This window comes from Hippocampus bargibanti, linkage group LG16 (genome assembly GCF_051943395.1).
Source record: "Hippocampus bargibanti isolate YZ-2025 linkage group LG16, ASM5194339v1, whole genome shotgun sequence".
Taxonomy (NCBI): domain Eukaryota; kingdom Metazoa; phylum Chordata; class Actinopteri; order Syngnathiformes; family Syngnathidae; genus Hippocampus; species Hippocampus bargibanti.
In genome coordinates, this window is record NC_142749.1 from 2,295,876 (window position 1) to 2,312,357 (window position 16,482).

At 41.9% G+C, this 16,482-nt stretch overlaps 1 protein-coding gene across 2 annotated transcripts; it reads right to left on the reverse strand.

Moving 5' to 3' along the window:
- Window positions 1-4,892: 4,892 nt before the first annotated feature.
- Window positions 4,893-15,836, reverse strand: LOC148886105 (uncharacterized). Of its 2 annotated transcripts, none has more exons than XM_089017419.1 (5): window positions 15,279-15,836; window positions 14,314-14,498; window positions 12,631-13,068; window positions 6,884-6,937; window positions 4,893-6,792 (listed from the first exon to the last, which is right to left on the reverse strand). In XM_089017419.1, exons 2-5 carry the CDS (start codon window positions 14,438-14,440, stop codon window positions 6,371-6,373), a joined length of 1,041 nt encoding a protein of 346 aa, XP_088873545.1. In that variant the 5' UTR covers window positions 14,441-14,498; window positions 15,279-15,836; the 3' UTR covers window positions 4,893-6,370. The 2 variants fall into 2 exon arrangements, with proteins under 2 accessions (XP_088873545.1, XP_088873546.1); XM_089017420.1 differs by having other exon boundaries at window positions 14,611-15,836.
- Window positions 15,837-16,482: the final 646 nt, after the last annotated feature.

The window sequence follows — 16,482 nt, forward strand, 5'->3', positions numbered from 1 at the left end:
AATCGATGTTACGAATGTTGGGAGGAAGTGAGTTCCAAAGTTTGGGGGCAGAGCACCTGAAAGCTCTGTCACCCATCATGCTGAGACGGGCAGGCGGGCGCACACAGAGGCGGAGGGAGGAAGAGGATCTGAGGGAACGAGAGGGTATAGAAATTTGAAGAAGGTCAGATAGGTATGTGGGGCAAGGTTACGGACAGCTTTAAATGTATAAAGAAGAATTTTAAAGTTGATTCTATATTTGTCCGGGAGCCAGTGGAGCTCTTGGAGGACGGGGGTGATGTGGTGAAAGGATGAAGTTCTGGTGATGATCCGGGCTGTAGAATTCTGGACAAGTTGAAGTTTGTGGAGGAGTTTCTGAGGGACACCAAAGAGAAGTGAATTGCAATAGTCAATCCGGGAGGTGACGAGACTATGAACGAGGATAGCAGTGGTGCGAGTATTGTATCGTAGTTTTCATAAGACAATTTGAAATTTTGGTTCGGACCGTAGCCAGCATCATTGAACTTGACATGCTTGATTTTCTTTCACGGGCCGAATAAAATGACGTTGACACCTGTTTGATAAACCATCCAGTGTGGTGACCGCCACTGTCATAACCGCCACCGTAGTGACCACCACTGTCGTGACCGCCACTGTAATAACCACCCTGGAGTGACCGCCACTGTAGTGACCGCCACTCTAGTGACTGCCACTGTCGTAACCGCGGCTCTAGTAACCGCCACTCTATTAACCGCTACTGGAGTAACCACCATTGTAGTAACCGCCACTGTAGTAACCGCCACTGTAGTAACCGCCACTGTAGTGACCGCCACTGTAGTAACCGCCACTGTTGTGACCACCACTGTAGTGACCGCCACTGTAGTGACCGCACTGTAGTGACTGCTGTACCTGAAATGATTAAATATAATGTAATAGGAGTATTCTACTAGTATCATGAATGTTTGGATTATGAAGAGTTACAAAATACAATATAACACGATATATTACTTGATTGGGATATTATTTTAAATATTGAAACCATAACTACTCTTTCATTGTTTTTATTTATTTATTTATTTTAATTAATAAAACTATTTTAAGGCAACCCTACAAAATGTTTTATGTCTGAGTTCCTGCCCCTTCCTAATACAACACTGGGTAGTGTAAAGAGAACTGTTTGACTACAAGCAGCAGATGCACGATTATTCTTTTGAGACGGGGACATCCACCCCCCCCCCACTCTCCCCACGCCTCAGTCCCACCTATCCTTGCCCCCAATCCAGACACTCCTGCAGCAGTTTCTGCAGCAGATGGGAGATGAAAGGGGGTGCTGGGAAGATGGAGGGCACGCAAACAGCAGGCGTATTAACTGAAGAGAAGGAAAGGGCAAAGGGGTTAACATTGGCAACAGAAGGAGGGAGGAAACTTATGGAAGGGTGGATCGATATTTATATTACCCCTTTATATGGGCCACTCTAAATTCACATCTCTTTCAGCCAGATGTCAACAAGTTCTTTCGGCTTTAAAGAAATTGTGGTGCTTTCAGCAAAATAATTTGGTTTGGTACTACCTTTGTCCATTGTTATTTGCATGTCTAGTTTTGCATGAGGCAGGATTTGTTTTCTGCTTATGACATACTTAGCTTATTTTAATTTAAAACAGATTTTTTTTTCTTACAGACAGTGTATTGTAGGTGTTCAAATACCTGACATGTTTTGGCGTTTACTTCCGCGTTCGTCAGAGTTTCCTCAGACAAAGGCGGAAGTATACGCCAAGAATCTATTTTGAATTAGATATCAAGTAGACAGGATGAACTTAATACAACATACTAAGCTTTCTTGAAATGACGGCAAGCAAAAACGGCTAGATATAAAAAAAAAAATCAGTTTTAAGATCAATTGCAAGACAATCAGAAACAAACAACTCACAAATATAAATTTGGTACAATAATACCTCGGTTTACCAACGCTTTAGTTTACGAACATTTTGCTTTACGAACACTAAATTCGCGAGAATATAATCTTGGCATACAAACAAGTGTTTGGCCGACGAACCAAACAACAGCGCCAGTGTGGCTAGCGGACTAGTTTTCCACACCCCCTTTGAGTGCAGATGTGGTTTGTTATCGAGTGAAGTACTTTTGCGATTATGGAACCGAAAACACAGGCTAGTGTTAAGCTGAAGAGGACACAAAAGAAATGTATGGCCGAGCAGAAGAAGATCATCGAAAAACACGAACGAGGTGTGCGTTTGTGTGACTTAGCGTCCCAGTGCCATTACGCTAAGTCGCCCATTGCTACCACCCATTGACAACGACCATCAAAGGTAAATAAAATGACTTTATTATGCAGTACAGTGTCTTTCTTTAATTACAATACAACAGCACATTTATTATTCGTAAAATAAGGTACATTTTGTGTGGTTTTAAGGCTTATTTAGTAGAAAATCATGTTTTATGGGGACGTTGGAGCGGATTTTCATTTTTAATGGTTTCTTATGGGAAATAAATGCTTAGCAGACGAACTATTCGCCTTACACACACTTTCTGGGAACCAGTTAAGTTCGTAAGCTGAGGTCTCACTGTATATGTTAACCCTTTCAGGGATAGCGGTTACTATAGTGGACAGCGTTTTCAGGTTGCAGGGTGTATGGAAGGGTTAGAGCAATTTTTTTTGGGTGTGATGAGGGAGTACTTTTTAATTCAAAGAGGATGAAAAAAAGGTTACTGTAAAATCCACAACAATGCTGTTAGACAGGCACTTTGAGTGAATGATATCTTTTCATCTAGGCTTAACACCCAGTGTTCATGGTTCCCTGACAAGCTAATGCAAAAGACCATTTCACAAGTGAATACAGCTATGCAGGAAGCTGCAGTACAATGTTCAAGTTCTATTCAGATGCATCACACCAGGACAGCTACAGCAGCTGTTTAAACCAGAAGAGACCCAAGGACAACTTGGAAACAGAACCCTCAACCCCTTTCAAAAAAAATGTTGACACATGTGAGGCATAATTGATTAGTTAGTGGCAATGAGGTACATAAGTGCAATTCAATTTGGAACTGAGAAAAATCTAAAATAAAAAAATAAACAGAAAACACGTGATTATTTTCTCCAATATTCTAAAATTGACTCATGTTTCACCTTTATCCACAACAATTCACTGTTGTTTTTAAAATGTTATTTTAACATCATATTGTTTTGTTTTCATATACCGTTTAAATGCAACTGCCAATATCATCAAAAAGCACACAACTCTGCCCGGGCATAAAGGAAGGATGCTGATTCGAAGTAATTTCCTTTCTCTACTTCCTTTTCAATTGTTTGTATTGCTTTAATTCTACTCATGTCTGATTTGAAATTCATTTAAAAAAATAAATTATTAGTGCGTCTAATAATCTTCACCGGATGTTTGACGCCCCCAAACAGTGTCTGCAGCATAGGCCTACGTCAAAATGGGCGAATGGACCCCAAACGTTCTACTACTTGTACGTACTTGCTCTTGAAATAACTACCACAGCGACCTCTACCGGAATGAATACGAAGCCGTTCGGTGGCTGTGCCGATCGGAAGCAGCTAAATTGTTCAATGCATAGGCTGCTCTCAAGAACTACAAAAAGTTTATATTCGACAATATGACTTGAGTCTCTAAACTAAAGTATCAAGTGTGTTTTTCAAATTACAAAAATAGACCTACCTATTGCCAAAGTTTGAAAAGATTGTTCATCTCTGTGCCTCACGACTGCAGGGGGGCGTCTGGGAAATTAAAACGGGGGGCCAGTTGGTCCCCTTGTTTCAGAAAAGTAGGCCATTTTCTAAAATGGATGGGGCCCGATTTAACTAGATTGCCGAATGCCGAAGTATACAAAACTGATTAAAAAAAAACCCTTCAGGGGTCGCCACAGCGAATCAGTGTCCTCCATCCTCAGAAGTTTGATTCGCATGTTTATTTTGGCCAAGCTTTTACGTCGGATGCCCTTCCTGACACAACCCTCTGTATTTATCCAGGCATGGGACCGGCACAATAAGACACTGACTTGTGTCCCCTTGTGGGTCTGATTCTGGAAATAAACATTTTCAATTTTCTTTTGTTCCAACACAATCATTGCTGTGCTATTTTGATACAATATTCTGCAGTATTACAGAGAACACAGAGAATAAACGTAGCATATTTCTTACTGGTGTCTATTTAAACACATTTCTTTTCTTTGTAGATTTCTAATGTGCTGCAACAGCTTTGAAATCATTCCCATTATCCACTAAATTTGAATCCTTAACAGCAGTTTGCTGCAACGAATTGGCACTACCCTCAAACGTATTTGATTGTTTCTTAAAAAACAAGATGTTTGTTTGCTGCCAGTTTTTATTGTCTTTTAGAGTTTTAGTGCTGTTCTCGTGCTCCATACTGAATCCATCCACCATGTTTGATGTAAATACTGCAATGCACCATGGGTAAATGAATATTCGATTGGCCCTTTCGTCAGTTTCCAGTAGATAGCGGAAACCCCCGATGTCCTCGAACACAACTTTTGAACCCACCGAAACAAATACAAAATGATTACGGCTCGATAATCGGTAGGGCACGATGGCAGACGAGTAAAGTTAAAACATCTGAAGGAAAACGAACACTTTTAAATTGCTGTTTAACGAAATTTGTTTCTTAGCTATTTTAACAGAAGTACAGTATGTCATATGTGGCACAGATCATGTCGCAACACGTGCTCATCGTAATAGACTTGCGCCAGTGCAGGCGCAGTACAAAGTTGCGCCAGTGGCTGTCAATGCGTAAATGGCGCAAGGGCGCGCTCTCGATGTATCCCTCCGACTGACTGCCATTTGACCCGATTCAGGTGGGATTGATTCCAGCATCGCCGGTTACCCTGTTCAGGACAATTAGTGTTGAAAACGGATAGATGGATGTTTACAGATAGTTTATTTTACAGATATTCTAATAGATAATGCAGTAAAAGATGTAAAAACAACAAGTAAAATGGAGCTTTAAGATATATGGACCATATAATGGTCAGGTGCTGAAACTACTCATGGTTACATACAGTATGAATGATACTCTATGCACAGGCGCGAGGTAACAGTTAGACAGAACGCGCAGAATTTGACACTTTTCAAATTCAATTAACTACTCTTGAACATCAGCATTAAAACAAGAAAAGCTTTTTTTCTCAAAAAGTAGTACATGCCTTAAAGGACAACTGACGCCTCCGGACATGTGTTCATAATTTGTAAAATCACTTCTACTGAGCGTATTTTACAAAGATTCCACGGCATATAGCTATATTTTATGTTTTAAGACTCGCACTGATTATTCAGGAGTTGATGACGATGCCTGACGTGACGTACCGTCTGGAACGCCCCTGACCGAGCAAGCGACACACAATGCATTTTGGATACTTTGTTTGGTCTGAAAACATGGTCTTGATCCGTGTTGATGGCGACATTAGAAGAACACATAAATAACGCGCGCGATAGCGAATCGTTGTGTGTTGCATCAAGACTACTATTTGACACTAGTTGACACAAATTCCCACCAGACAAATCAGCCCATTTCCAACGGAGCTTGGGCGCCATCTTGTGCATTTTCCGGGACGCTACATTGGAGTCCAGATGCCTCAAAATGATCCGGAAGGACTTCTTTAATCGATTGCAAGCATTTATGCCTTTCTCTTCAGAACTATTTGAATCATATTCATAACTGGATGAGTAACAAATAATAATAATAATACATTTAATTTACAAGTGCCTTTCTGAACACCCAAGGACACTTTACAATAAAAACAATATCATGGATAAACCAATAATAAAACAGCAGATTAAACTAGACCATGAAAGCAAGTTTAAACAGGTGGGTTTTGAGGTGAGATTTGAAAGTAGGAAGGGAGTCAATGTTACGGATGAAGAAAGCATCTTCTCCGAATCTGAAGCCATTGTCGTTTTGGCGTAACGTCACGAACAAGGGGGCGGGACCTTCTGAAAATCTGCATCTCTGGGGTCATTTTGAAGTAGTTTTGGGACACTTTAACTCATTTTTATTGGTGTTTTGCATTTGACTAAAAATATCAGCCTGCATGTTTTGGGTATTTTAGATGCTATAAAACATTTTTCTGATGTCAGTTAGGAAACAAAAAAATGGTGTCGGTTGTCCTTTAAACAAGGTAGTGATAGAAGTATCACTGTCAGTAGTAAAAAATAAAATAAAATTTACAACCGTTCAATTACCCTCAGTTTTTTTTAACAATTCATTGTCTCTAACCCATTATGGAATATCAGTTGAGGACTGTAATAATTGCAGTGACCAATGTAAAATCCAATGGAAATTGAAGGATTTGCGGCTGAAAGCCAAAGATAAAGTCAAGGATAAATCTGTCAACTTGATGCTATAATGCAGGTCGTCCATTTAGTTTGTCATGCATGAGAGTGATGGCGCTGTCCGTAAAGTCCCGTAACACCTGCACTGTTTCTCGTTGGAGCTGCAGGGACTCCCGCACAAATTCCTGCTGGGTTTCTGCTAGCTGCTGCACCGACTCAGACAGAAGCTCCAAGGAACGAGAAACCGTTTCCAGCAGGATGTTGGTTGCGTGCTGCTCCTGGAGGCTGAGTGACGCATTTTGAAGCATGGTGTCCCTTACATTTGGGCTTGGCTGACCAGTGATCGGAAGGGAGGCCGTCATGGTTGAAGTGCAGGAAGAAGTATGAGGTTGCTCTTGTTTAGGGAAGCCATTGTTTCCTTGGTGATCCCCTCTATGCTTAGATGACTGACTTGAAGGCAGAGCATCTTCTTTAGCATAATCATCCCAGTCTGCCAAAGAAACAAAGCGTCATCAGCCCAAAAAACAAACAAACAGAGAATTTTGAAATATAAAGTTGTCAACTGGATCATGACAACTCACCTTCCGAAGCAGGTATTTCAAACTCCACATCACAGGCACCATGTGACGAGTCCACTGAGACAGTAAAACAGCAGAATGAAATTAGATTAGTGGAGAATTTTGCATTTCAAATGTGCAATGCAATGTATACAGTGGAACCTCGGTTTTCGAACGACTCACAGTTCGAACAAATCGGCGTTCGAACAAAATATTAGAGAAATTCTTGCTTCGTAGTTCGAACGCCGGTACGACGCGTGAGTGCGTACGCGAGGATGGGGTGCTGAGCGGCGTACGGGTGTATCACTCTCTCCGTGCCCAACTGTTGTCGCTTGCGGACGTGCTGCGTTGTGCTCTCGCGTTTAATACAGGTGTACGAAGAGTTTTAGCCCCTAATTATGCCTCCAAAGAAAGTAAGTGCTGCTACAAGTGAAAAAAAGAAAAGTAGTGCGAACAACTATTGCATTTAAGAAAGAAATAATCGCAAAATATGAAGGAGGTGTGCAAGTGTCTGATCTGGCTAGGGAACACAGCATGGCGAAATCTACGATCAGTACGATATTAAAGAATAAGGAGGCTAAGAAATCTAGTGATGTGGTTGTGGGAGTGAGAGCAACTGTCATTGGATAGATATTTTAAGAGAAAAGAACATCCTGTAGCCAAGTCATCCGTAGCTGTCACGTTCCGAGCGAGAGTGACGGCAGCTGACTCGTCGGAACGTAGTGGAATGTTTGGGATCCCAAAGCAGGCGGCAGAGACGTACTAACCAAGCAGGATGTTTATTCACAAATAAAAGAAAACACAGCGAGTAAGAAGGCAGGGGGTGATCCGACCAGACATAAATTTACGGGACGCAGGGGAAAATACCTCGGACCGGATACACTCGCGCATCGAAGGAAGAGTCCAGGTACGGGGCAAGGTGAGTCAATCATCCGGCATTGGCGGGGTGATCGCGAACCGTATAAATGCCCCGTGTCCGTGATTAGAGAATTGACAGCAGGTGGAGGGCGGCCGGGAAAGGCAGCCCCGCCCCCCGCTGTCAACTCGCACGTGACAGGAGGAAAGACATTTGAACGTGTGAGCACCCCGAAGTTTTTATGGAAGGGGACTCCTTCAAACAATAAATTTCCTTCCGCCGTCCACCTGCGCCTTCCGCTGACCACCACAAAGGTAAAAAATCCTATTCATAATTCTTTTCTTTCCGAATGTACAATTAGCCCGGGTTATGTTTATGTTATTTGTGTATTTGCCATTTTGATTAACATTTTCTGAGACATACATTACTTTTTATGTGTTGGTCAGCATTTTATTGTGCAATTTGGATTGGATTTGCCTTTATTAGTCTCGCAGTGGAGAAATCTACATTTCACAGCAGCAAAGCGATAAAAGGAATGAAAGTAGAAAAACAAAATACATGAGCTGCTGGAAAGGCAAATCTGGAGAAAAATGTCAGGTGTGATGTGTGATAGAAGGGTTTCAGCGAGGATGAAAGGAAAAGTGTATAAAACAGTGGTGAGACCAGCCATGATGTTTGGACTGGAGACAGTGCCACTGAAGAAAAGACAGGAAGCAGAGCTGGAGGTAGCAGAGCTGAAGATGTTGAGGTTTTTTTTGGGAGTGACCAGGTTGAATAGGATAAGGAATGAGTAGATTACAGGGACAACTCATATTAGAGGCTTTGGAGAGAAAGTCAGAGAGGCCAGACTGAGATGGTTTGGACATGTCCAGAGGAGAGAGAACGACTATATCGGGAGAAGGATGCTGAATCTTGAACTGCCAGGCAGGAGACCGAGAGGAAGACTGAAGAGGAGGTTTATGGATGTGGTCAAAGAGGACATGAAGGTAGCTGGTGTGAGAGAAGAGAATGCACAAAACCGGGATAGATGGAGGACATTGATTCGCTGCGGCGACCCCTGACGGGAAAAGCCGAAAGGAAAAGAAGAAGATTCAGCTTGGAATTTTTGTCAACGAATATCAAAGAGTTGTCTCGGTGTATCATACAACGATTCACCATTGCGTTATGTGTTTTCCTTCTAATTTCGCCATCAACATGGATCACCACGAAGTTTTCAGACCAAACAAAGTGCCACAAAATGCATTGAGGTGATGCAAGATAGTTCCTTCAGTGACATAGGTTGAGGACTCGTCACTAACTCAAAAACAAGACTTCCGGAATATTCAGCGCGAGTCTTAAAACCTAAAATATAGCTATATGCGGTGGAATCTTTGTAAAATACGTTCAGTAGAAGTCATTTGAAGCAATTTTACAAATTATGGACACAACTTGTCCGGAGACGTCGGTTGTCCTTTAAGTCATTATAAGTGCCTGACACGCTGGGTCTGAGAGGACAGTAATTTTATCTGTGCTGTATTTCATGCATATTAGCAAATTTGACAATCAAGCTGACTGACTTTTTGACTTTGATTTGTGGAGCCTGATTGCCTTTGAACTATCAATACATTTAAAACGAGTCCAAATTTCACCGTTTTCTATCCATTTTACACTTTCACTTTTTATTTTTTTTCACTTTTGTTTTTTTTTTTGTTTCAAGCTCTGTCGTCTCCCTTGTGTGTGTGTGTGTGGGGGGGGGTTCTGTTTCTCTAAACCCTCCCCCACTGCTGCGTGTGTCCTGCTGCGCGTGTCCCAACCCTCCTCTACCACGGATCTTGACCAATCATAAGCGGCTTCAACCGAAGACGGTGGGTGGGGAATAGAGTATAAAAAAAGTCGGCGGCCATTTGGAGCTCCTTGTCAGGAGAATCGGCTCGTTCGCAAACGACACATCACTCATTGTGGCACTCCGTGTGTTTACGAAAAATAGTTCGGATTTTTATGTTTGAATATGAAATCTGAAAACGGGCATCTGTCGACTTGTTTTTCTAACCATGACCAATTCCACCACCGTTCCACTGTCACTCTTGTATATGATATCTCTCTCGCACGACATCTTAACAATGTGAAAAGTCGTGTGCTCTCCCGAGCAAGCAATCACACACACACACACACACACACACACACACACACACACACACACACACACACACACACACACATATATATATATATATATATATATATACACACACACACACACACACACACATATATACATATACATATACATATATATATATACATGTGTGTGTGTGTGTGTGTGTGTGTAGACAGATATCATATACAAGAGTGCTCGCTGGGCAAACCATTTCGAGACCCTTCTCAACACCACCAACCCCGTCAACTCAAAAATTCTGGACAATCTTCCAGACCTGCCGCCAATCATGAGCCTCGACACCCCACCGTCCTTTTTAGAGACCAGGCAAGCCATCATGAGCCTTAAGGACAACAAAAGTGCTGGACCTGATGGCATCCCTGCAGAAGTTTACAAACACGGAGGTTATCTCCTCACGCGCCGTCTGCACCTCCTTATCTATAACATCTGGGAACACGGGAAGCTCCCACAAGACTGGAAGGATGCCAACATCATTGTAATCTACAAAAAGAAAGGGGACAAAACAGCGTGTGGGAATAGCCGAGGAATCTCTCTCCTCTCTACCGCAGAGAAAATTCTGTCCAAAATTATGCTCAGTAGGTTGGTCAAGCATCTCTCAGAGTCTGTGCTTCCAGAAACGCAGGGTGGTTTCCGGAAGACAAGATCCACCACAGACATGATTTTTGTATTAAGGCAGTTTATGGAGAAGAGCAGAGAACATCACCTGGACCTCTACATAGCCTTCATAGATCTCAACAAAGCATTTGACACCGTCAACCGTGAGTTGCTATGGAAGCACCTCTCCAAACTTGGGGTTCCACCCAAGTTTCTTTGCATCCTTCAGCAGCTGCATGACGGATGCAAGCCAGAGTACTCTTCGGAGAGCTCCAGTCAGAGCTCTTTGGGGTGAACGCTGGGGCTGTGTCTTGGCTCCAGCACTCTTTAATATCCTCCTTTCTGCCATCACGTGCCTATCTCACAAAGGCATCCGACATGAAGATGGCATCCGCGTGGAATACCGCCTCGATGGAAACCACTTCAACATCAGACGGCTCCAGGCCCACACAAAGACAAATATCTGCCACATCTGCGAACTTCAGTATGCTGATGACTGTGCTGTACTAGCTCACAGCTCAGAATCTATGCAGCATGCTCTCAATACCATTTCTAACTTATACCAGTCTTTTGGTCTCCAGATCAACATAAAAAAAACAGAGCTCATGTTCCAACCTGTGTCGTGAACTCCCACACCACCCAGCCTTCACATCAATGGCATTTCACTAAATGTAGTGGATTGTTTTACCTACCTTGGCTCCACTTTGTCCACCAATTGGTCCCTTGACATTGAAATACACAATCGTATAAATAAAGCCTCATCATCGTTTGGACGTTTACGCAGCAGAGTGTTTATGAACCGTAACCTGAGAATTGGAACCAAGATTGCCGTATACAGCGCAGTATGTCTGTCCACTCTCCTCTATGGGGCAGAAACATGGACCACTTAACTACCCTTGAGGGCTTCCACATCCAGAGCCTGCAGAAGATCCTTGGCCTGTCCTGGGAAGATCGAGTTCCTCACTCAGACATCTTTCAGCGCACAAATTCCATCTGCATGGAAGCAGCAGTTGCAAAAAAACACCTTCGGTGGATTGGACACACCATCCGCATGCCCGATCACCGCCTGCCCCGCCAAGTCCTCTATGGACAGCTGAAAGATGTGAAGCGCTCTGCAGGGGGGCAAAAGCGACGCCTCAAGGACTACACCAGGGACCTCCTCAAACGAGCCAACATCAACATCACGGAGCTCGAAGCTTTGGCCTCAGACCGACAAACCTGGCAGACCACTAGTGCCAGGATAGTCTCTAAAATACATCAAATCCACATAGACAGACAATTTGAGAGACGCATTCAACGGCACCAGCGGACGGCTGGTACCCCCCTGCCATCCGGCCTCCCATGTTCCATCTGCGGACGTGTCTGCGGCTCAAGGATTGGGCTCTATGCCCATGAAAAGTGGTACCAGCGACATTGTCGCTAAGCCCCCCGCCCCAACATCCCCTCCCTGGGAGCAAGCGTCATCATCACCTATGATGGACAGCTAGAAGTACAGACAAATGAATAAACGCTCTTGTGGCTTTTCATAGATTTAGTAACAGGGGCTAAAGAAAACACAAAAACAATTCACCCGTTGCCAAAAGCCAAAGTGTGTGTGTATATATATATATATACATACGCACACACACACACACACACACCACTTGGGCGGAAAAATAATAGCGGACGTCTGGGATCATTGTTGAAAGAAAGTAAAAACATGGCATTGACAAAAACAAAAGTCCTCTTTGTAATACATTAAACTAAACGGTATATATACACATACACACACACACACACACACACCACTTGGGCGGAAAAAAAATAGCGGACGTCTGGGATCATTGTTGAAAGAAAGTAAAAACATGGCATTGACAAAAACAAAAGTCCTCTTTGTAATACATTAAACTAAACGGTATGAATACACATTACACATCTACATGTTAGGTTTGTAAATCTGTACTGTATGCTTGGCATTACCACGGCAGAGGCCAGGCCTCAACCCAAATAATTAGCAGGTTTACCCAAAGAGGGCTACCTGTGCGGACTGCATAAAAATACCACTGCGGTTAGATGAGTAATGGAATAGTCACTTTAAAACACATTTTAAGAAAATATATCTTTAAGTACAGTCGGGCTGAAAACACATTTGACTTGATAAAGGAATTGAATGTACATATTTGCTACCTGATTGTGCAAATCCACTTGAAGAGTAGGACATTGGCAGAGGCCTTGTCAAATCTTCAGAACCATTGGGTGAATTCTGCATTCCGACCATGTCGTCCTCATCCATTTCTTCAACATCATCATCATCATCATCATCATCATCGCAAAGGGGGCCCAAGTGACTGTTGATGTGGTCTGCCCGATCCATCTCCAGAATCTGGAGCACAACCTTTTCTGTTTGATTAAGGTCTCTAGCTAGACGGGAGTTGATGCCCCGATTCGGCGTCATGCCCAACCGTATGGCAGAAACTTTCCGTTTGGTGTCACACTTCAGGTCCGACCATTTCTTCACGACCTCAATGACCTCACGCTGACACTCGCCGATTTCATTGACACGTGCTGCAATTTCAGCCCATGTGCGCTTCTTCACATCGGTTGCCACACCGCGGTTGAATTTTCCTTGGGGTTAAAAGAAAAAAAACAACAACAACACCGACATGAGAGTAGGATATCTGACATCCAGTATTCAACATTTTACAATTATGAAAAAAAAGTATTTTGTGAAGCTCTGGAGTATGAATGATAATAATAATAATAATACTCTGTGAATTGTAGAAGTGATCGATTGATCAGGTCTTTTTGATGTTGGAAAAGGGCAATTGGACCAGCAGTATCCACTCTTGTGGTAAAGTAGTGAGGAGTAAATAAAACAAGAGTGCACTACGTGGCTGCAACGAGTGGAAAATGCTGATTCGTCTCAGCAATAGCCCATATCCTTAATGTATAATTAGAACATTTCTAAATTAGAAAACTTTGTAAATTAACATCATATAAATTGGTGTTAAAATGAATGGATAATAGTTACTTTTCCCATGGTTCTTAAATGTCTCTCTCCAATTGAAATATTGTGTTTGTTTTAGCGTAAATATGTGTCATTAAGACCATCCCCAACATTTTTTGGGGTGAAAAACTTTCCCTTTTCAGACTATTGTTTAAGTTATATTCTATATGGTACATTAATGCTGGCTACGAAAACAGTTTGTAAATCCTGTCCATTTCTTCAGCAAAACAATTAGTCCCTTCCAGTACAGAGTCAATAATTGTTCTAGCAATAAAAATATTGAAAAATTCAAATGGACTCAGTTCTGATATGTTTTTGCCAATTGTATTTCCAGGAGTTTCTGTGAAAGGATACACTCCTCTGACAACTCGAGGCTTCTCCAAGCTCTCTGCTCACCCTTCTCCCTCTCCTCCACAATTGTCAAGAAATAGTCATTGTCCAATGAAATCGCAGAGTTATCAGAAGTATTTTAGCTTCTAAGGGAAGGTTCATATTCACTATCATCTGTTGAATTAGACATTTGGTGTGTGACACTTGAAAATGCTACCAAAAAATGAATGCAAATGTGGATGCAAACAACACTTTTATGACGACAGCTGCTGGATTACTGTAACAAGGTTCCTTAACACAGCTCTACCCTATCGCGAGAATACTCGTTTCTCACAGTCTTAAAAGTGACAAGTATATATGAATGTAGCTGGTTTTTGAAGGTAAGGTTTTAGAAGAGTATACTTTTCCACGACTGAAAAAAATAACATTTTGTGAAAATGTGTATACCGTTTCTGCTGAGGAAGTCAGACAGTGTGGTGACAGGAATATCGTTCACAGTATATACCATGAGGGAAGAGCATTGATTGACATACCAACAACGATTGAGCGATGTTTCCTCACTTCGTCTAAGAGTATGTGGACCTCATTGAAAGTGAAACGGGCTTTTCTTTTTTTCAAGCGTGTAACATTGTCTTGGTTGAAGAGTAATGTTGAAGACATCCTCCACAAAACAGCGTCAGTGGTTCTTCAGCACGCAGCACCCAATTTCCAGATGAGTCTGTCAAACGTTGATAATTAGATTGAGATTATTATTTTATAACAAAATCACATGCACCAAATTATAGGGGAAAGTTACATGCATTTTGATTCAATTGATAATAAAAACGTACCAGCATTCCAGACGAGCACCCTGGAATACCTTGTCATAAGACTTATTTTACAGACATTCAACGTAATGATTAAATGACATCCAGTATTTTGTGCTTTTTGATCTTACTCACGGAGAATTGACCAACAAAGATTAAACATTATCACACTTTTGCGACAGCCAATCTTAAAATGGATACAATACTTCACAATAGCACGATGTCACATCTTAAGAAATTTTACAGCCTCCGATATATAATAAACATATGCACCATAAATTTCAAGAGCGCTTGTTTAGAGGGAACATTTGGGAACGCCGACATTTGTTAGTGTCAGCTGGTTTTCGAAGGCAATGATGGCTAAAGCTAACTTTGACTCTGGTCTGCAGCTTATGATGCACTGTTCAATTTTTCGTCACATCTTAGACTAGGCCAATTGCAAATCTACCCCTACTTTTTTTACACAGCACCAACATAATAGTTCGACACTGTTGATATAGTCACAACGTTGTTTGACAGTATTAGCTTTGTGGCAGTGCTCATACTTATCAGGATTAGCTATGCTTTCTTTCCAGCTAGACAGCAAAGCTAATGCTAGTGCTAAGCTAATAAAGCGAAATATTCACACATACTGACCACTGGACGGCAGGCCAAGTACCAGACCGCAACCAGAAAATGAGAAAAAAACTTACCAAAATTTGCAAAGACTGATATTTGCTCTTGGAAGTATTTCTATCAACGTCCTTATCAACCAGCTAGCCAGTTTAAAGCTATCGGAAAGACTCATCCAAACTAAGTCCGGTGAGTAGTTCATGTGAGAAAGCCTGACTGAAAGAACGGTCCTGCATTCACGCAAAAATACATAGAATGTATAGACCACGGATTCAATTACACCAATTATTCAATAAAAACTCATATTTTTGATTCACTGTTAATTTCTTCTTGTTGAAAAATTCCACACAGAAAAATATGCCATTATTTTGTAGGAAGATCACTTCCGAGAAAGAGACGGCGAGACATGCGGCGGTCATGGTGAATGCAAATATTCATGAACTTTGTATTTGATACATTTGTATTATGCATCTTTTGCATTGTGTATGTTCGCGGGAACGCAACGGGAATGCTATTTAGTTTTACTAGTTATAAAGCCATCCATCCGTACCGTTTATTACTCAGTAGGGTGGCGGGGGGGACATCTCCCAACCGTCTTCGGGCACTGGGCGGGGGGACACCATACATGTTAAATTTCAGTGACCCTGTGGTACGTGTTAAAACAATGTGAGCATTACAAAAGTGTACAATAGAATGAAATAAAACACAAAAATGCTTTCATTGTTTATTTATACATTCAATTTGTATACAAATGTATTTTGTTTGTTTACATTTTCGTTTTGTTTCACCTTACGTGTGCTTTAGACTCGCTGTACGTCTGTTTAAGCTCTCGGTCGTACAGGAGTGGTTCATCGATGAAAAGGTTTCTCCGGCCGTCATCTGTTCTTTTTGAAGGTGTGGGACGTTTCTTTCGTACTTTCTTATACTGTCTTATACTTTTCGTATGTAGAGGCAGATGATCTACGCATTAAAATATCAGCCCTTGTTAAGAAAGCTAGATTGTATCCTCATTTTGTGTAATGCTGTAATACTGAGTTGATCTGGCCACAGCCACTACGCGGCATCACGTGACTTGACAGCGATAAAATCCAGTGTATGTATCCATGTTTTGGACTTCTCGTGCGACGATGAGCCCAGCGGCTGCTCTCTGTGCTCCGGCAAATAAATATCCTACTTGTATGATCTAAACAAGAGGACCATCTCGACTCTTTATTCTTCCAAATGCATCGCGAAAGCGCTGAAGATCTCAACAGCCCTTCTCAGTTGTGCCAAACACCTCCGTCC

What these genes read in the sequence shown, in the direction of transcription:
- LOC148886105 (XM_089017419.1), bottom strand. Translation starts at nt 14,440, where the DNA reads ATGTCTTCAACATTACTCTTCAACCAAGACAATGTTACACGCTTGAAA. An exon ending in ACATCGCTCAATCGTTGTTG is followed by an intron (nt 13,069 to 14,313) that starts GTATGTCAATCA and finishes TTTAACCCCAAG; the next exon opens with GAAAATTCAACCGCGGTGTG. An exon ending in AAGTGGATTTGCACAATCAG is followed by an intron (nt 6,938 to 12,630) that starts GTAGCAAATATG and finishes TTACTGTCTCAG; the next exon opens with TGGACTCGTCACATGGTGCC.